The sequence below is a fragment of the Octopus bimaculoides genome, chromosome 4 (assembly GCF_001194135.2).
Source record: "Octopus bimaculoides isolate UCB-OBI-ISO-001 chromosome 4, ASM119413v2, whole genome shotgun sequence".
In the NCBI taxonomy this organism is placed as follows: Eukaryota; Metazoa; Mollusca; class Cephalopoda; order Octopoda; family Octopodidae; genus Octopus; species Octopus bimaculoides.
In genome coordinates this window covers 221703-243550 of record NC_068984.1, presented here as the reverse complement: position 1 = coordinate 243550, position 21848 = coordinate 221703, and the positions used below count along the sequence as shown (strand labels likewise).

Sequence of the window (21848 nt, the reverse complement as noted above, 5' to 3'; positions counted from 1 at the left end):
TTCAGAATCGCTGATTTCGGTTTCGGATCCAGAAATATCCGATTCATTATCGTTCACCACGTGCTTTTGTAGCTCATTCATTCTTTTCTTCGATATCTCCATATCTTCTGTTGAAAAACCTTCAAATTCGGAATCACTGCTTGATAGCATGAAACTCCTCTCCATCTTCAAAGTTGAAAAAAATCAACGCCGCAAAAAATGTGGAAAAAAAATCTTCCAAAATTCACTGAGTTCAAATATCACGCCAAACAATGTGGGAGACAATAACTCAACTGTTTGCAAAGTGAAATCAGGTGTTTGAACGAATGTACTAACGAAATTTGGGTTCAAATATACATTTAAATAACAATGGGTACGCTCGGCCGGCTATGGCCGGGTTAGTCTTATGAACCAAAAAATTAGTAACGAAAGGGTTAAATAGATGTTGCCCACGTAACCGTAACCCTAAAACTAACCCTAAGACCCTAACCCTAACACCCTAGTGAAGATCGTGTGGGTGTTAATCTGAAAAATTACCTCATTTTCCACCAACCCGAAAGTCCCTTCTCCCTGTGGACAACTTCAATAGCTAGCCCACAGTGAAGGTTCTTGTCTACAGTTCATTTGTTACAAGTTCATGGGCAATGCCCTTCAAAAGTGCCTTAGATATCATCATATATGGTACATACATTTTTCTTTTCAAGCCACAATAAAATCAGATACAGAATTTAAAGAGCAAAAATTAACAGTAATAAAAGGGAAAAACAGGGGTGGCCATGTAGTAAGTAATTTGTTTCCCAGCCACATGGTTCCATATTCAGCCCCATTGTGCAGCACATTGTGCAAATGTCTTCTGCTATAGCCTCAAGGTGATCAAAGCCTTGTAAGTGGATTTGGTAGAAGGAAACTGAAAAAAACCTGTCATATGCATGTGTCTATGTATGTGTGCATGCATGCATGCATGTATGTATGTATGTATACATATATATATATATATATATATATATATATATATATATATATATATATATATATATATATATATCATCATCATCATCATCATCATCGTTTAACGTCCGCTTTCCATGCTAGCATGGGTTGGACGATTTGACTGAGGACTAGTGAAACCAGATGGCTACACCAGGCTCCAATCTGATTTGGCAGAGTTTCCACAGCTGGATGCCCTTCCTAACGCCAACCACTCTGAGAGTGTATATATATATGTATATATATCTCATCATCATCGTTTAACGTCCGCTTTCCATGCTGGCATGGGTTGGACGGTTTGACAGGGGGCTGGCGAGCCAGAAGGCTGCACCAGGCCCCAATCTGATCTGGCACCAACCACTCAGAGAATGTAGTGGATGCTTTTATGTGCCACTGACACGAGGGCCAGTCAGGCGGTACTGGCATTGGCCACGCTTAAATGGTGCTTTCTATGTGTCACCTGCACAGGAGCCAGTCCGGTAGCACTGGCAACAACCATGCTCAAATGGTGTTTTTTATGTGCCACCAGCACGGAAGCCAATCAGGTGACACTAGCAACAATCACGCTCAAATGGTGCTTTTTATGTTCCACCAGCATGGGAGCCAGTCAGCAGCCCTGGCAACGATCACGCTTGAATGGTGCTTTTAACGTTCCACTGGCATGGGTGCCAATCAGGCAGTACTGTCATCAGTCACGACAACAATTTCACTTGCCTCAACAGGTCTTCGCAAGCGTAGTTTATTGTTCAAGGATTGAAGGGTTAAATATATATGTATGTATAATGTGTGTGTGTGTGTGTGTGTCTTTATGTCTGTGTTTGTCCCCCACCATCGCTTGAATATCAGTTTGTGTGTTTACATCTTTGTAACTTAGCAGTTCTGCATAAGAGACCAATATAATAAGCATCAGGCTTTAAAAAATAAGCACTGGCGTCAATTTGTTTGACTAAAATCCTTCAAGAAGATGCCCCAGCATGGCCACAATCCAATGATTAAAACAAAGAGTAAAAGATAAACAATGTTCAACTCACCATTTTCTCTTTGCGTTTGATGCCAGTAATACACAGAACTAATCCACTCATGAAGAAACAATAGAGTGGTCGGCCATATTTTGGAAGAGGCTGAAAAGTGAAACATTGAGAATTAAAGAAACATTTGGAATTTCAAGATATTTGTAATTGCTATGGAGACCGAAATGATTTTTAATACGTCTTTGGATCAAATAAAACTTTTAACTACAGACAGTAATACTGCCATCTCAAGGGAAATATAGCTTGGAAAGAAATGGTAAAATATATTTGGAACAAGAACTGTGATTGGACATTAAACAGGAAGGTAGTATTCTCTAATGAAACCTATTGAGACCAAACTCAATTAAGTGTGAAAAGAATTTAGTAAAATAATTTTGCTGTTTTTAAGCTAATATCTGGAACATAAACTAACATGAAATTATGATGAACAGTTTTGATTTAGGAAGTTTGTATCATAGATACCAGGGTCAGTCTCAGTCAGATTCACACTGAAAGGATTAAAGCAGCATCTTTACTCTCAAGACTGATTTCAATATCAGTCATTAATTCTTTAACTCTTCATATCAACTTATCTGAGATGTCTCCCAGATTCCAAGATACAAATTCCCTGTTTAAAAGTAATCGGAATTAAAATTTATCAAAATTCTGTTATATTCCAAATATCAGCTTAATAATAATGTTATTTTTATGAATTCTTCATTATTTTCAAAATTAAATGAAAAAAATTATTGTTTTTTACATGGCACCAATACCAGCAAGGTCATCAAGTACCTTGCAAAACAATATGCCAGTTTTGAGGGAGTAAAATTCAATAGATGGAGAGAAACAGGTATATTGCTATACAAGAGACACATGGCTACCCTGTTTGGAGAGAAAGAGATAAGGGTAAATGCTGGCATTTTTTTTCTTTTTTTTTTTCACTTTTACCCTTGATATCCTGAGTTTTACCCATCATCCACATGGCAACAATCAGATGAAGTAAAATAAATGCTTTTTTTTCTTTTCCTTTTAAGTATTCCACAATTATTTCATTTAAACACGATAGTCAAGTCTACTATAGACAATAATATTTAATAAACATTTTATATTCCAAAAGTTGAAATAACACAAAAACAGTATTTTCAGTAAGAGCAAAATACAACTGTGGCAGCTATTTCATAAAAGATTACAAAACAGAATTATAAGTAACAACAACAACAAAGAAACCAAATAACAATGTTTCGATGAAAGATTTAGAAAGCACTATAGAAAATTAAAAACCACTTTGTCCATTCTTCAAGTATAATCATTTACCAAGTTGTTACGGTTACTTCACTAAAACATACATTGCTCATTCACTGAGAGAAGAGAAAGATTTCTTTAAAAATGGTTATCACAGTTTCTCAGACAATGGCTAAAAAAGAGAAATACCAGCTGATACTGAAAGCAGACTATATCTAAATTCTAGAAATATATAATGGATATATAAGTGTTGGTATGGGTATAGGGTTGAGAAGCTTGCTTCCCAACAATGCAGTCTAAGGCCCAGTCCCACTGCATAGTACCTTGGGCAAGTGCCCTCTACTATAATCCTGGATGGTGATATGGGGGGGACCCTTATTATTATCATTATCTAATAATATATAAAATAGAGATGTGTGCATATTCACTTTTCAAAGCTTCACCAATTGCTTTCATACTTGTGATGCATGAATAATTTGACTTTGGACAAATTATAGGCTGTTCATTTGATTTTTTTTATTTAAAATTATTAAAAATAAAAAAAATATTGCTTTTTATATTAGATTCATATCTTTGAAAGTTTTCAAAATATTTACTTCCGGTTTTCCAGCGTCAGTGACATAACATATCTCTTTATGTATATCTCTCTATCCATCTCTCTCTCTATATCTCTTGTTTTCACTTTCATTTTTCAATTGCTATTTACAAACAAACAATGACAAATTACTGACACAAAGAAGTTCACAATTCCTGATGGAAGTAATTTCATAATTTACTGACAGAAGTATCTTCATAAATTTCACTTCAATCCAAACAATTTTGTGTTTTTCTGTTGTTGACCGTTTCTTTCTGGTTCTTTCGATACTGGCTCTTTGGTTCACCGAGATACAAATTTCGCTTCAGCCTGTACAATACTTTATTTTCCATTGAAATTTCTTATTTACTTTCTGCCCATCGTATTAAGAAACATAATTTCCGTTACCAAGTTATTTTCATTGTTTACTGTCTTCTGCACTTGTGTATTTCTGTATACATGTATAATCATGCCGAGAAGGAAAGTGTCAAATTTGTCGACATAGCTACAGATTTCTGCCCACCCGTCCACCCAATTTGGATCATAACTTTCAGAAAAATGGATATTTTTTCATAAAGTTTTCTACAAATATGTGTTATATCATGTACATCCCAAATATACAAAATTTGTTTAAGGAGGGGGTGGGGAATTTCTGGAAATTCACCGGAGTCCACTTCAATTCATCTTAACTTTCAAGAAAATGGATATTTTTTAATAAAATTCTGTACAAATATACCTCGGACTATGAACATTCTGAGGGCATAGGAATTTGGGAGGAAAACAATTGGGGGTTATTTTTCAGAACTGTTCCCCACTCAGGGGTTAGAGTTAGGGTTTCAGAACAAGTATTCCATATTTGTTACATTTTCTCCGTATTGTGCATCCGTAGATTTCTACTGAAGCAACAAACAGGCAATGAAGGCAAATGAAGCCCTCACCAGGAAACTCGTTGTGCTAGAAATAGCAGCTAATGGTCTGGTACACAGAAATAGGTTATTAAGATGACTTATCTGTGGCATACAAATTTTTTTTTTTCATTTTAAATAAATTCCCAGGTAAATGTTTCTAATAGAAAATCAGAAGGCACCCGAAGCAAAAATAAGGACTATACACACACACAGTTAAATATAGAAGTGTAAAGTATAATTTGTTACATAATCTCTATAATAAATATGGTATTGAATGGAATAAGTCCCCATTTGAACTTTTTTAACTTACATGTGTGTGTGTGTGTGTGTGTGTGTGTGTGGTAGAAATCTACAGATGCACAAAACGAAGAAAAAGAAACAAATATGGACAACTTGTTCCAAAACACCCCCAAATGGGGGAACAGTTCTCAAAAATAACCCCCAATTCCTATGTCCTTGGAATCTACATAGTCCAAAGTATATTTGTAGAGAATTTCATTTAAAAATATCCATTTTCTTGAAAGTTTTGACAAACTGAAGTGGACTCCAGTGAATTTTCTGAAATTCTCCACCCTACCCCCTCCTAAAACACTTCCTCCACCAATTCTTTGTATATTCGGAATCTACATGACATAATACATATTCGTAGAAAATTTCATTACAAAACGAGCACCACAATTCTATTTACATTAAACAGTAAAATCTGAGGAAAGAAGATTGTGTCAGCAATTAGTGAATCACCATCATTTAACATGTGTGTTCCATGCTGTCTTAAATCGGACAGTTTGAAAGGATTCAGCATGGTTGTATCATGTTCCAGTGTCAGCTGGATGCCCTTCCTAACAACTTTATAGAGTGCACTAGGTACCTTTTCTTGTGTCATCAACACTCATACAAACTTGTTACCAATTCAAATATGCTTGGGGTATAGTGGAACCCATAAAAGAAAGTCAGTCATCGCATTTTGACACAAAGGAAATTTCTCGTTATAAACAAATAGGTGTGAATACACCAAGTCACTTCAAAGCACCCTCCAACCAGGCTGATACAGAGGCATGCATTTCAGAGTGGCTACCATTCAGTATAAACAAGACTATGAACCTGGATGGTGAGGAAGAACTTGAATGTTAGGAGATGAGTAGAGAGGTGTAATGGAAGGGAGAAAGAATATAAACAGTTTTGAATTTGTTTACTGAAAGGAAGAGGGGGGGGGATCTATTGACAGCTTTTAAAAAGTAGGAGGAGGTACTCTCCCCCTCCTCCCCAACTTCATGGATAACTGATTTGATTTAGAAAGTGCAGACAAAGATCAACAGTTTCAGAATCATCAACCAACAACAGTCTCTACTGAGTCACTTCTCTCCTCCTACTCCTCCTCCTCCTCCAGTGAAGGTGAGTGGCCTTAGGGTTAAGGTGTTGCACACATAATCGCCAGGTTGTAGGTTTGATTCCCAGACTGGGCAGCATGTGTTCTTGAGCAAAACATTTCATTTCCCATTGCTTTAGTTTTGTGTCAAAGAACAGAGCCAATGTTTCCTCTGAATGTCTTAAAAAATGACTATAAAAGGTTGAGCTAGGATTTGTACTCCGACCTTGAGTGGTGAAAAGGTGTACATGCCCCCATACTTCAACTACTCCAGCTCTCAATACCACTAATCTATCACACCTCAATCATCATCATCATCATCATCATTTAATGTCTGCTTTCCATGCTGGCATGGGTTGAGCAGTCTGGTTGGAGCTGGTAGACTGAGAGCTGCACCAGTTTGATTTTGGTATAGTTTCTATGGCTGGATGCCCTTCCTAATGCCAACCACTCCAAGAGAGTAGTGGGTGCCTTTTGTCACCAGCACGGGAGCTGTTATGTGTTACTGGCACAGGTGCGGTGTCACTGGCACCAGCACCAGCCACAACTACAATTTAAGTCTTCCCAAGCACAGCGAGTCACCTAAGGTCACGATCACTTATCATCTCTGTGAGACCCCACATTCAAAGATCATGCTTCACCACTTCATCCCATGTCTTCCACAGGATCTCTCCACAGTTAGAGACTGGCACTTCTTCACGCAGCTGTCCTCATCCATACGCATCACATGACCAAACCAGATGCCTATCTTGCTCACCACATCTGATGCCTCTTGTGCCTCATTTTTCTCTCAAAATGCTTACATTCAGTCATGCATGCACACTGACATTGCACATCCAGCAGAGCATGCTAGATTCATTTCTTTCAAGCCTTTGCCGTCACAGCCCACATTTTACTGCCGTGTAGCATGGCTGTTCACACACCGGCATCATACAATCTGCTTTTCACTCTGAGGAGGCCCTTAGTCACCAACAAAGGTAGAAGCTCTCTGAATTTTGTCCAGCCTATTCTTATTCTAGCAGCTACACTCTCAGAGCATCCAACTCCATTGCAGACTTGGTCACCCAGATAACAGAAGCTATCAACTGCTCCTAAGTATTCCGCCTGGCATTTGATGGAGTCTATTTTCTGTACATTTCTAAGGTCTATGTACCCATACATCTGCCACACACAAAGACTACTTTCTCTGTTAACCTTCCTCTGATATGGCTGCACTTCTTATGTGTCCATAGATTACGGAACTTCTACTTGGCCCTGCTCAATATGTAGAAAAGGTATAAGTACCTGGAAGGATTTGTGATCTGACATTAACCATTTGTTCCCAATTTTGAATAATAATGAAGAATTTAATAAAATAAATGTCATTTATTAATCTGGTGTTGGGAACACATTTTGATGAAGATTCTAATTTATGTTCACTTTAAAGCAGGAAGTTTATATCATGGGACCAGAAGCAGTCTCAGGTGGGTTGATATCAAAAGAATTAAACACTTTCTCCAATCACTCGCATCTCTGAATTTCCTTCCCACCCATGCTGTGCGTCCCAACAGCACCCCTACAACTCCATCAATGAGTTGTTAACACATTGCAGTTCAAACCTTGCCTCAAAACCATTGAGTTGTGGACAAAGCAGGTTTTTCTCTCAACCTCAATCTGTGTATCTCTGAAACCAGTTAGCGGTAAAAAAACCCCAAAAAAAACAGCATTGGCTTCTATTATGTCAACATTGACAACAACAATCACAGCCATGCTACCACAGATAAACGTTAAGTAATATAAAAGAGAGAAAGGAAGAGTTGTATCTGTTATATCAGAGAGAGAGAGTAAACAAGTATACATTTAAAAGCTTGAACACACCAGACATTGCCTATTCAGACATAACACTGTCAGCATTCAAACAAACCACTTCATAAGCTAAGAAATTTATGTTCAGATTGTTGACAAATCAAACTATCTAGGCTTTTGTTTACAATATTACTCAAAAATAGACCTATCTCTGAAATTTTCAAATGATTTATTACACTTTTTCCTTATTTTCATATATTTTCACTCAAGTTTTGACATCTTTTATCAGTTCCACAATAAGAAATAATATTTAGTTCAAAGAAATTTCGCCTGACAATAACACAACTCAACAATGACTATCTTTGCCTTCACGAATACGTCTGACTGATAATAATTTGAATGAGCCAAAGAGAACAAAAAAAAAAAACAGAAAGAGAAATTAGGCATGGTTGTGTAGTTAAGAAATTTGCTTTTTAACTACATGGTCTCAGGTTCAGTCCCACAGTGAAGCATCTAGGGTAAGTGTTTAATATATCTCCAGGTTGGTCAATGCGTTGGTAAGTGAAGTTGGTAGTCAGAAACTGTATGGAAGTCTGATTCTGCATGTGTGTCACACACTCCACACACCACTTGACAACTGGTGTTAGTTTGTTTACATCCCAATGATTTAGGAGTTCAGCAAGAGAGAGACTTAGAATAAGTGCCAGACTTAAAAAAAGCACATAAGTATTGGGGACAATTTGTTGGGCTAAAATCCTTCAAGGTAGTGCCCCAGCATGATCGCAGTCCAATGACTGAAACAAGTAAAAGATATATTCATTAAAAATAGAAGTCATTCTGTGTTTAATGAATCTGCTAAGAGTGACCAAACAACTTTGAAATAAGAACTGTACCTGCTTTCCTCACAAGTGAATAAATGTGAGCTACAGTTAGAGGGAAAGAGCATATAAAGGGCACGTCAGTGACCTCTTCTATTAACTAGTTCAGTTTTAAAAACTGTAGAAAACAACCCAAACAAATATAGAAAATATCAATGAAACCTTCCAACTGGGGTAGCCATGTATCTCCCCTTCAGTAAGACACCTGCCTTTGTCTCTCAATTGTACCCTAACCTTTCAACACCTGACAAAAAATACCATGTCCCTCAGTATCGCATCCCAACTAGGTTGAGAGATTTTGTCTTGCAAGTTACTTTGGTAACCTTACTAGTTTCAGTATTCTGTAAAAAGCACCCAGTACCCTCTGTAAAGTGGTTAGTATAAGGGAAGACATCAAGCCATAGAAACCATGCCAAAGCAGACAGTTGGAGCTCAGTGCAGTCCTCTGGCTTGTTGATTCCTGTCAAATCATCCGACAACAATGATGAGCATAATGAAAATAATAATAATGTAAAACCAACATTGCAAAACTAATATTATAATCAAGGGATTAACCAGACTATCAGATGTTACACATCACTGGTCACAATGTGCTTTGTATTATTTTAGCTTTCAAATGATGCAAACTTGCTGGCAAGGCAAGCAAGCCAACATGAAATAAAATGTTTTGCTCAAGAACCCGTGTAGCTGGTGAGGGAATCGAAACCATGATCTCAGAATTGTGAATGCAACACACCTAACCACCAGGCCACATCCCTTCAATATTATAATAATATTGTAAAACTAATATTGTGGAGAGATATTTTTTTTTAAAGACCAGAAAAGAAACATGGAAATCAGAATTTCTTCTTTTGTTTTGTTTCATACAAAACTAATATACAGAGGAATCAATCTGATTAGACAACCTAATTGTCTACCAGCTTAATTAGTGACAACCTAATTGTCTACCAGCTTAATTAGTGACAACCTAATTGTCTACCAGCTCAGATCTATTTTCTTGTTCTGATACAATTTCCTTGTTCCGATACAATTTCCGAGTGAGTGACCTTTCTTAATTACAAAGAGACACATTTCAAAAATAGACTTAACAGAACCTGAAACAGATAATATAATGAAATTGCTATTAATTACTTGGCTTTAATTATACAATCATTTCATAAGCTACTGAATCAAAAGCTAATAGCTAATAAGAAGTCACAGATGATAAGAAATGGACAATTAAAGCAAATAGCTTTTGACCATTAACTAGATTGAAGACCAAACTAAATTCGGACTAGATTCCCTCAATGAATTGTGGCATGACCTGTAGAATCAATCATAAGCCAGGTGGAATTCCTGACATATTTCTAAACAAGTCTTTAACAGTGACACTCACTCTCAGAGCACTACAGAGCTGTTAAAACTATGTTTTAGTATATTTACAAAACTAAGGTCAGGAAATATATATATATATATATATATATATATATATTTGATGCCCAACAGTAGTGATTATATAATCAAAATATCAAACATACACAAACACAAAGTAAGCATATTTTTTTAATGAGAGAGTTCAAAGTTAGGTGCTTTTAATAAATTATATGACAGCACGGTCCAATGGAATAGCCATCAGTAACTAATAAAAACAGCTATCTTTCAAAAAACAGGCATCATTTTCATAGATTAATACTAAAAATGATGGCCATTCAATAGCGATAACATGCTGCAATCACTGATTCACAGACACAGGTCCTCCCTCCCTCCCTCTTTCTTTTACTACTATTACAATGATTTCTGCTCTTAAGAACAAGCTACCAGTCCACCTGTCTTCTACCACCCTCACAGTTTCAACTTCTACCACTACTCACCAACCCCAACCCCACTAAATACTCCGTCTTCCCAAAGAATTCAAAACTCTGGAGCACTGAGTTGCCTAAAAACACTGACCAAGACATTCAAACTGAACATCACCCAACACAATCTCACCAGGCTGAGGTGCTATCTCTCCTGCACAAACAGCACAGACACACAATCACCACACACACACACACACACATCAAGGACAGTGTTCCATCTGATATGCCACTCCAGTCTTAAACACACAACTAAACCCACTAAAATCACTACAACTGCTAAACCTCACAACTACTGAGAAACTCTCCTCAAGATGTTGCATACCCAACATAAAATCTGTACAATGACAACTAGTGTTCTTGTTCATCATCATCACTGTCCTTTAACATCTGCTTTCCACGCTGGCATGGGTTGGACGGTTTGACTGAGGACTGGCAAGCCAATCTGATCTGGCAAGGTTTCTACAGCTGGATGCCCTTCCTAACTCCAACCACTCCGAGAGTGTAGTGGGTGCTTTTTATGTGCCACCAGCACAGGGTCCAGTCAGGCGGCACTGGCATCGACCACGCTCAAATGGTGCTTTTTATGCGCCACCAGCACAGGGGCCAGTCAGGCGGCACTGGCATCGACCATGCTCAAATGGTGCTTTTTATGTGCCACCAGCACAGGGGCCAGTCAGGCAGTACTGGCATTGGCCATGACAGCAATTTTACTTGACTCAATAGGTCTTCTCAAGCACAGCATATTGCCTGACAATTGAAGGGAACTCTTAAATGGGCCGGTTACGTAACACTGGAATAGGCTATAGCTACGATCTAGCTTGCCGGGTCATCTCAAGAATGGCATATCTCCAAAGGTCTCGGTCGCTTGTCATTGCCTCCTTGAGGCCCAACGTTCAAAGGTCGTGCTTCGCCACCTCATCCCAGGTCTTCCTTGGTCTACCTCTTCCACGGGTTCCTTCCACAGTTAGAGATCAGCACTTCTTTACATAGCTACCCTCATCCATATGCAACACATGACTATACCAGCACAGCCGTGTCTCTTGCACACCACACCTGACATTTCTGACATCCAACTTTTCTCTCAGGGCACTTACACTCTGTCGTGTATGCACACTGACATTACACATCCAGCGGAGCATACTAGCTTCATTTCTTGCAAGCCTACTTATGTCCACAGCAGTCACAGCCCATGTATCACTGCCATGTAGCATGGCTGTTCGAACACATGCACCATACAGTTTACCTTTCACTCTGAACGAGAAGCCCTTTGTCACCATCAGAGGTAGGAGCTGTCTGAACTTTGCCCAGGCTATTCTTATTCTAGCAGCTACGCTCTCAGAGCATCCATCCCCACTGTTGACTTTGCCACTTAGATCACAAAGGCAATCAACTACTTCTAGTTTTTCACCCTTGGCATGTGATGGAAGCTGTTCTCAACACATTTTCAGTGTTTATTGCCCCTGTGCATCTGCCACACACAAAAACTATCTTCCCAATTAACCTTCCTTTGATATTGCTGCACCTCTTATGTGTCCATAACTTACACCGGGTACAGCTTATGAACTTTCTACCTATACCATTCTTACAGATCGAGCAGGGCCATCTACCTGAAGGGATTTGTGGTTTGTCAGCCTTCCTATTTACTAAGACTTTGGTTTTTGCCAGACTGACTCTGAAGCTCTTTGATTCTAGACCTTGCTTCCACACCTGAAACATCTCCAGATCTGGTAATGACTCAGCTATTAGAGCAAAACCATCACACTTCAAGACCAAACAAATGCTGATTCCCTGCAAAAGTTAAGCACGATCACAAGATCCACAAGGAAACACAATTGCCATATAATGGCTATACAAATATATACCAAACACCATCTAAATGTAGTCTGGCTGATTGACAATGACTTTCATCAACACATTCCAGCCCATACCCTAGAGCTGTGCTCTTTTCTCTAATTAGTTCTTCTACCACTACTACACTAGTTTCAGCTTCCAATCCATGGACCAAACTCGACTCAGACCTTCACATCGGCTCATAGTTATTTACCCATCTCCACTCAAACCCTCCTGTTATATTAATTCCTTCACTCAGTTTGTCACCCTTCCCAGGTCCTACTAAATTCTTTCTCCACACAATATCAAACCACAGGAATTACTTTCCCACTCATATTTCCCCCAGCAGGTGTTACCTGAAAGGTGATTAAATATCAACAACATCACTGTCTCCAATGAGACATTGAGATCAATATCTGGATTATTTTTTCAATATGCGAAAACTGACCTCAAGCAATTTAAACTGGATGTCAACCACATCAATGTCACCAATATGAAGACATTGAGCAACAAAATTAAATTAGAATAAATTAAGATGACATAAATCAAAACTTGTTAATGTTTCATTTATTTAGTCTGTTTTATTCTGCTCTAAAACACAAAAACAGCAGAGATTAATTAAATATATCTGAAAAATGGCATTATTAATTATTGAGAAAAGACACTAATATTGAAAAAGATATTAATCAAATTGTATCTGTAAAAGATATTAGTTGTATTTGAAAATTCTCGTCATTTTACATCCCATTTTCATACTGCTGTGGGTGGGACACGTTGTAACAGGGTCAGATGAGTCAGAGATGGGGGGACACCATGCCTTCACTTTTATATTTCTATGTTGACGTGGTTTCTAAAGCAATCTGCTTCCTAACACCAATAACTTTACAAAATGAATGAGTGCATTAAAGGGGTTGTGCTGCATTTTTTAAGTCAAAAGGTGCACTTAGAAATTAGGACAGCCCAAAAGAAGTGATCACAGCAGTTTAAGGCACGTCGTTGTCTCACCCTGGTATTCGATGGTAACCTCAGATGAGGTCAACTTTTGAGAAAATTGAGCACCTGGCTAACTGGTTCTGAGAATGGGGTAGCAGTTGGGTGCTGTGTTTGTGTCGAGATGGCAATAATCTCTACAAGGTTGCCAACTTCCATTGGGTTTTGGTGCCACATGTAAAGGTGATGACCAGGGACTGCTTGATCAACGAACAATGCCCAAAGCTTCCATATTGTCAAACTGAGCCCTTGCAATAGCAAATTTGTCTGCTAGTGGATGGCATGCATGGCTGTGCACTGTAGGGCTAGTGGTGGGGATGTGGTGTTTCACTCCAGGGTGGGTTGTGGGTTTGGAGAATATCATGGTAGTGAGATTCAGACAGCTTACAAGGAGATTCGAGAATTCATGGTGGGTCTGAGAGACAGCTGCTATGCGAGGGGCAGCAAGTGCAGATGCTGCAAGAGAAAGAAAGGCATAAAGTGTTGCTGTTGATGAGTGATCTTCCCTGAAGATTGGCCAGCAGTGAGTGTGCCTGAGGAAAGTCTGCTCTAGTAATAGGCTGATGGACATTGGCAACAGTGAATGCCCAAGTGTAAGATGTGAAGGGAGAGATTGCAGCATCCAAATGCTTCGATTGTGAAACCATTGGCAGCCACTGAAGGTTGGCCTTGCTCTCTGTAATGGCGGCCCCTTGCGAATGCTGCTCCTGTTTCAATTAGGAATATTCATCCAGAGCTCCAATCATGGACATATAGGAGCAGTTGATCATGTTTGCCAGCTACCAGCTGTGGAGTTTCCCAGGGCCAATGACAAAAGGCTCTTGAAGCTACATGGTTGCATACACTTGGAAGCCTTTGCCCCAAGCTTTGTGGGATAGAAACACAGATTGTCTTATGTAGCTTCATCATGTCTTGGGGGCCACCTTATGGCACTGATTATAACCCCTCTAAACAAAAAAAGCATTTTGGCCACTTTCGCCAACTGCCATAGATCCTTGATCTCAGTCTGAGTTATGAGAGACTGGACACGGGGTAGCAATTTACAGAATATTTCCACAAGTCTCACTTCTCAAGTGGCTTATTTGTGAGTAGCCAATGGTTGAATTGGAATGTCTAGCACCCTTGTTGCTGTGTCTTCATCCACGGCTGCTGTTATGTATATTCCATCAGGTTTGAGGTGACCTTCCTTATGTTGAATTGTGCTTCAACTTGTGCAAACCATACATCAGCCCCCTTCAACCAGAATTGTGGAAGCTTCAGTGTGACGGTGTTATTATCCCTTGCCATGTTGACATGTTTTGTATTTTGAGGTCACCATAGATTTTGTGAAGCTCCAGATAAAAATAACCACAAACAAGAGAGAGAATACAATCAACCAGTCACGCTTGGGTCTCGTTTACCACCTCCTGAAGTTCCTTGTCTGTGGACCAGCTTGATAGCTCATCCACAGTGAAGGTCCTTGTCTACAGTTCATCTGTTAGGAGTTCATGGACAATACCTAATCAAAAATAGTATATACCAGACTATATAATTGAATGTGTCCCACTAGGGTATTCTTAATATGGTAGTGTGTGTCTAGCTGCTATTTCTGGCTATTCAAATAGCCACATAAAGGTTCCCTTCACTTGTGACAAGATGAGAATGTTGAGGTGATTAAAGTAACAAGACAACATGAGAATGATAAGGATGTGATGGTAAATTCCTATAAAACAATAATCAATTCCAAACTCCAAAATAATTAATGAGTCAGCTGTCTTCACACATCTACCTTGACATGGTTTTAATAACATCTTCAAGTAATACAGTTCTATATTTAAGAGATGAGGAATTATGTACATTATTTACAATTGACGGATATTTGTCCTCATCTTGTTTGTTGTTAACACAATGTTTCGACTGATATACCCTCCAGCCTTCATCAGGTGTCTTGGGGAAATTTCGAACCTGGGTTCTCATTCCTAAGGTATTTTTCGATGTTGTTATTATTATAATTATTATTCAGGTCACTGGAGTCGAACTCGGAATCTTGGGGTTAGTAGCCCGCGCTCTTAACCACTACGCCATATGCCCGTGGGCAATTATGGAGTGAATTTTAGGGCTTATAAATCTAATATTTTTTTTCTATCCTTCCTTAATACTGGTTCCCATATGCTGTTCATATCTGCACTCGGTCTGCTTAGGAGGTTGTTGTGTCCTTGCATATGTGCTGCTTCTTTTAGTTCTGGTATTTTCCAGTGGTGTTCTCTGTCTATTAATTTAACTACATCCCACAGGGGGAGGTGGTCTCCCTTTTTCCATGCATGATCAGCTATACCCAATTTATCAATATCTCCCCGTGTCACAGCTTTGCGATGTTCCTCTAGGGGGCAGCATGTTTCGTGGGTTACTAACCCCAAGATTCCAAGTTCGATTCCAGGCAGTGACCTCATCATCATCATCGTTTAACATCCACTTTCCATGCTAGCATGGGTTAGACAATTTGACTGAGGACTGGTGGACCAGGTGGCTACACCAGGCTCCAATCTGATTTGGCAGAGTTTCTGCAGCTGGATGCCCTTCCTAACACCAACCACTCCGAGTGTGTAGTGGGTGCTTTTACGTGCCACCGGCACAAAGGCCAGTCAGGCAGTACTGGCAACGGCCTCGCTCAAAATGGTGTATTTTACGCACCACCTGCACAGGAGCCAATCCAGTGGCACTGGCAACGATCTCGCTCGAATGTCTTTTCTTGTGCCACTGGTACAAGTGCCAGAAAGGCGACGTTGGTAACGATCAACCTGAATAATAATAATAATAATAATAATAATAACATCGAAAAATACTTTAGGAATGAGAATCCAGGTTCAAAATGTCCCCAAAACACCTGATGAAGGCTGGAGGGTATATCAGCCGAAACATGTTAACAACAAACAAGTTGAGGACAAATATCTGTCAAATGTAAATAATGTATCTTCAAGCATATATAACTCATTACTGCTTCCCAATATCAGATTGAAATCTATTTTTTAGTTAAACTTCATTCACTCTCTTAAATGAGGCCATGATTTGACAGCAATAAACTTTCAAATTATTTTATCTGCAAATAATTTGAGTGATTAGTGTTTGTAATTATGCTAATTTTTCATACCTACCTACATTACAATAATGTAATCTAACATTATGATTCCTTACAAGAACATATATGCTTTGCTAAAGAGATCTAATGCAATCGAAACATCTCTGGAGTTGTCTCCCATGCTTGTCAAAATCAATTTAAAACACTATTAATCATAATAGAGACATGGGCAGACATAAGGAAAGCTGATCTCATGATGTATCACACAAAGAAAATAACAAAAGAGCACAAGAAATGGCAAGTTATTGCATGAGTTAGTGGAGAGGACTCCACTAACTCATGCAAGCATGAGAAAGCAGACGTAAAACTGATAATGATAAATTATATTTTTTTATTCTTACTGCATTAAATATATTCCCCATCTCTAATTAGTTTCTAGTCTGTCAACACATTTGTACTTAGTCATTGCACATTCAGCAGAGCAAAGCTCGTCTCCTTTCTTTCTAGTCTTTGCAAGTCTTCAGTGTCCACATCACACTATCACAAACGATTGCAGTTCATATACAAGCATCATAGAGAGAGAGAGACAAACTTCTTACTACCAACTCAGATGATAGATCTCTAAACTTGCTCCAGCCTGTTCTAACGGGTTCCTATAATTTCAGTACATCCTCCTCCATTGCTTTTTTAGGTCCCTTAGATAACTGAAACTAATTACTACCTCTAAGAATCCTTCCTAACATTTGAGAAAGTCTATTTTTCTGTGTACCTTAGTATGTATTGCTGCTCTCTCTCTCTCTCTCTCTCTCTCTCTCTCTCTCTCTGTTAACCTGTCACTTTACCTTTTATGTGTCCACAGTTTGCACTGGCTATACTTCATAGAATCTCTACCAATTCCTTTCCTACAAATCAAACAAGATCATTTCCATGATCAATGTACAGTCCTGTCTGTTTTGCTATTTACTAAAACTTTATTCTTTGTTAAGTTAACTTTGAGGCCCTTCCATAACAAGGTTTGTTTCCACACCCAGAATTTCTTTGCCAATTCTACAACAGATCGAGGAATGAGAATGAAGCTATCAGCATAAAGGATTTTCTAGGAACACCCAGACTTAAACTCTTGCTGGACTATGGATGAATAGGAGTAGACTAATAACTGATCTACTCATAGAACACATTTTACTTCTCCTGTTGCTAAGTAAACCTGTCATCTAACTTCTCTGGTATAATACTCTGTTGTCCCCAATATTCTTTCAGCCATTCCAAGCCCGACTCATTGTCTGAATGGCTTTCTCTATCACACAGTTCCATCCCCACCACATCACCTTGTTAAGCTGGAACCTTGCACCAACCACAGATTTGGTCTGTGGTTGTAGCTATTTCTTACCTGCCTTTCAGATAAAGGTGTTTCCGTTCACCTCGTCTTGGAATATACAGACCTACCCAACAATTTGTTAGCAAGAAGTATCAGTCCAACTAGGTCTATAGTAGAAGACACAAGCTCAGGGTGTTACGCAATGGGACTAAACCTGAAATCAAGTACTTGACATGAGAAGTTCTTAACCATACACATGCCTGAAGTACTATATATACACACACACAATCAGTACAGACACAGTTGTGTGGTTAAGTAGTTTGCTTCTCAATTACATGGTTCCTGGTTCAGTTCCACTGCACATCACCTTCAGCAAGTGTCTTCTACTTCTCAGGCTGAATAAAACCTTGTGAGTGTAGTTGAGAGATGGAAAGTGAAAGAAGTTTGTGTAGGTATATATATATATATATATATATATATATATACACACACACACACACACAAACATGTATGTATGAGTGTGTGCATGGGGCAGAGGGGAATTTCTTGTCTTGACATCACATGATATTGTCATACAGCAGCGTTATTCATTTCCAACACTCTGCAAAAAACATGTCTGGCTATGAGGAAATATTAACTTGCTTTGAAACAGGTGAGGGTTAACAACAGGAAGGGCATCCAGCTGTAGAAAATCTGCCTCAACCCATGTAAGAATAGAAAAGTGGATATCGAAACAATAAAATGTTATGCTGACCACCCCATCCCCCACTTCCCTGGACCAACAGATTATATCTCCTCTTGCAACCATGCCTTGTCTATCTCTGTACTCCATTCCTGCAGCTTACCCAAACATATCATCTCTCTGGCGTCAACAGTTTTCTCACTACTACCCTTTCGCTAGCATTCTTCCAGTCTCCCCAAACGGTGCACCCCACCCTATTGTCCCCTCCCAATCTTTACAGAGGTTGCCTACCTACCTTCCTTCCTCCTACCCATTTCCCCTGTCTCTTCCCCCATACACACTTGCAAATCCCCACCCACCTACTTGTGGTGCCACCTGTACACATCATCACCATATCTCTCCTTGCAGATACCTCAACTTCATTCTCACTCACTCTCCTTAATATCAGCAGCCATGTACCTCCTCTACACCAACTGCTTCCATCATACCTGGACCCCTCCCCCCCACTGAACATAAGGATACAAGACCCTCCTCCTCAGGTCTTGCAAGCTACAAGGTGACCTCAATAGTATTGCTGGCAAAAAAAAAAAAAAAGCACCCAGCACACACTGTAAAGTGGTTGGCATTAGAAAGTGCATCCAACTATAGAAACCATGCCAAAGCAGACACTGGAGCACAATGCAGTCCTTGGACTTGTCAGATCTTTGTCAAACCATCAAATCCATGCTTCATAGAACATGAACGTTAAATGATGATGATGATGTGTGTGTGTGTGTGTGTGTGTGTGTGTGTGCACGTGCAGCTCTTGTTTTATCTCTCAGTAAATTTCTGGAGTTAAATTTCAATTTGTTCAATAGCTTTCACCAAGACCTGCCAATACAGAAGCATGGATATTTATCTGATTGGACAATAATATTTATAATTAAACATTAACTTGGTTTTTACACCCACTTTTCTATGCTAGATGAGCTGAATAAATATAGTTATAGATATTTCCATAGAGATTATAGCAGTAAAATATTTTTTCCTTTCTTTATTCTTTAGATACAACATAGAAATGCTGTTCTCAGCTGGGCAAGACAAGACAAGCAGAGTAATGTACCTTGGTTAGCGTTGAATCAGTGTGGCTGTGGTATACAGACGAGGCGAAAATAGATGTTTCTATTTGAAAATTGGGTAGCATTACAGAATACATGAAACTATGAAAACAATTGCACCAAAAATATGTTTAAGCAAGTATTCAGATTGAAGCAAAAGAAATATAAATTAAAAAGCAAATCAAAAACCAAGTCTCATAGATATGTGGCCTGGTGCTGTCGATCTGTCAAGATAGCAGAAATGACAGCAGCAGTAACTAATAAATAATAAAGACAGTAAATGTCAAAATTAAATAAATAAATGTCAGCCAACCAAGTTGAAACTAAATAACAAATAGCCAAATGACAAGAGACTAAAAATTCATACAGGATGCACACAGAATAGTCCAACAGGAAGAAATATGCTTAATCCACATGATCAGGTGCTTATATAGTCTGAGAGAAAAAGGAGGAAATTATACCATTCTCAGAAAGAAGAAAAATGCATTAGCTAAAATATTCAACTAAATAGTTCCAAAAGCCAAATGTCTTGAACTCCACCTCATTTCCATAAATTACAAAAGAAAAGAGAAACTATTGGTTTAAAAATGAAAGTAATTAGAAAAAATAATTACAAGAAATCATTATCGTCATTTTAAAATCCACTTTTCCATGCTTGCATGGGTCAGACAGCTTATTGAAGTAAATATTTTTATTGCCAGATGCCTTTCACATCACCAACCTTTACTTGTTTCCAAGCAAGGTAATATTTCCCCAAGGCCAGACAAGTTATTGCAGAATACTGGAAATGAACAACACAACTTGTATAAAAATGACTAAGTTTCCAGGTATTGTCTTGCATTGAGAGACTTTCAGACTAGTTCTGTTATGGTTGGATACAATTCAAATCCTGTTTGTAGAGTACAGTTTCTTTTGGACTATACAGTGCCCTAAATATGATAAAAAAAAGGGATGTCAGAAACTTCTAGATAACATCCTAGGAGAACGATGTCTCAGGGAAATCCAAAAGGTTGTACTGACAAGTACTGCCCACATCCTAAGAAAAATCCTATCCATTTAAATGTCTGTGTTGTATTACATGAATATATTTCACTACTGCCCCTGCCACTCCCTGTCTCCAAGCTTTCGGTAATACTGCAACATCTTTTATCCTTCACTCACCCCAGGACGCTGGGGGTGTCTCAGCAAGTGTTTGTAACAGATATACAGATTAGAAGTAAATAATAATAATAATAATAATAATAATAATAATGCTTTCTAATTGATGTATCAATACCAGCAGATGACAACATTTCCCTAAAAGAAATGGAGAAACTTTCAAAATACAAAGACCTGGAAATAGAGGTAACTCGAATGTGGAATCTAAAAACAGAAACAATTCCTATCATAGTAGGGGCCTTGGGTATAATAAAAAAAATATTCAGACAAATACATAACAAAAACACCAGGACTTACAAATATATATAACATACAGAAAATTGCACTACTGGACACTGCACACATCCTACGCAAAACACTTTCAATACAGTAACCATAAGAGCATTACAGCAAACCACAGCACATACCCAAGGCACACAGAGCTGCACTCGGTAGTGAAGTGAAAGCACGTTATAAAAATAAAACTACTGAATATAATAATAATAATTACGATGATTTCTTTTAATAATAATACGAGGCTGCAAAGAGAGAGGTTTGGAGACGCCACTATGAAAGGTTGCTCAATAAAGAAAATGAATGGGAGAAAGAGAGTCTGCCGAATGTCGACCCAACAGAGGGACCAGCTATCAGAGTTGACAGTTCCTTGATAGATAAAGCAATTAAGTGTATGAAGACAGGGAAAGCCCCCAGCCAATCAGGAATCACTGCAGAGATGCTCAAAATATCTGGCGGTGTTGGCTATAGCCTAGTCACCCGTATAGTTAACCAGGTGATACATGAAGGAGTCATACCCAATGACTGGTGTAGCAGCATCATAGTCAACTGCTACAAAGGTAAAGGTGACGCTTTAGATACAAATAATTACAGAGGTATCAAGTTGTTGAATCAAGTAATGAAGGTCACAGAGATAGTCATAGCCCAACTAATTAGGGAGCGAGTCAGTTTAGACGAGATGCTGTTGGGTTCGTGCCAGGGAAAAGCACACTAATGCTATATTTCTGGTAAGACAGCTGCAGGAGAAATACCTAGCCAAAGATAAACCTCTCTACTTGGCTTTCATTGACATGGAGAAAGCCTTTAACAGGGTCCCCCGATCCCTTATCTGGTGGTCAATGAGGAAACTAAGGATAGATGAATGGTTAGTGAGAGCTGTG

At 38.7% G+C, this 21848-nt stretch overlaps 1 protein-coding gene across 1 annotated transcript in view; it reads right to left on the bottom strand.

Annotated features, from left to right (window-relative positions):
- Positions 1–21848, bottom strand: part of LOC106881851 (protein ECT2) — a 129719-nt gene that overhangs the window by 81887 nt on the left and 25984 nt on the right. Inside the window, exon 5 of the mRNA XM_014932366.2 lies at positions 1998–2087. Coding sequence (XP_014787852.1) covers positions 1998–2087 — 90 coding nt within the window. The remainder of the gene's footprint in view (positions 1–1997; positions 2088–21848) is intronic.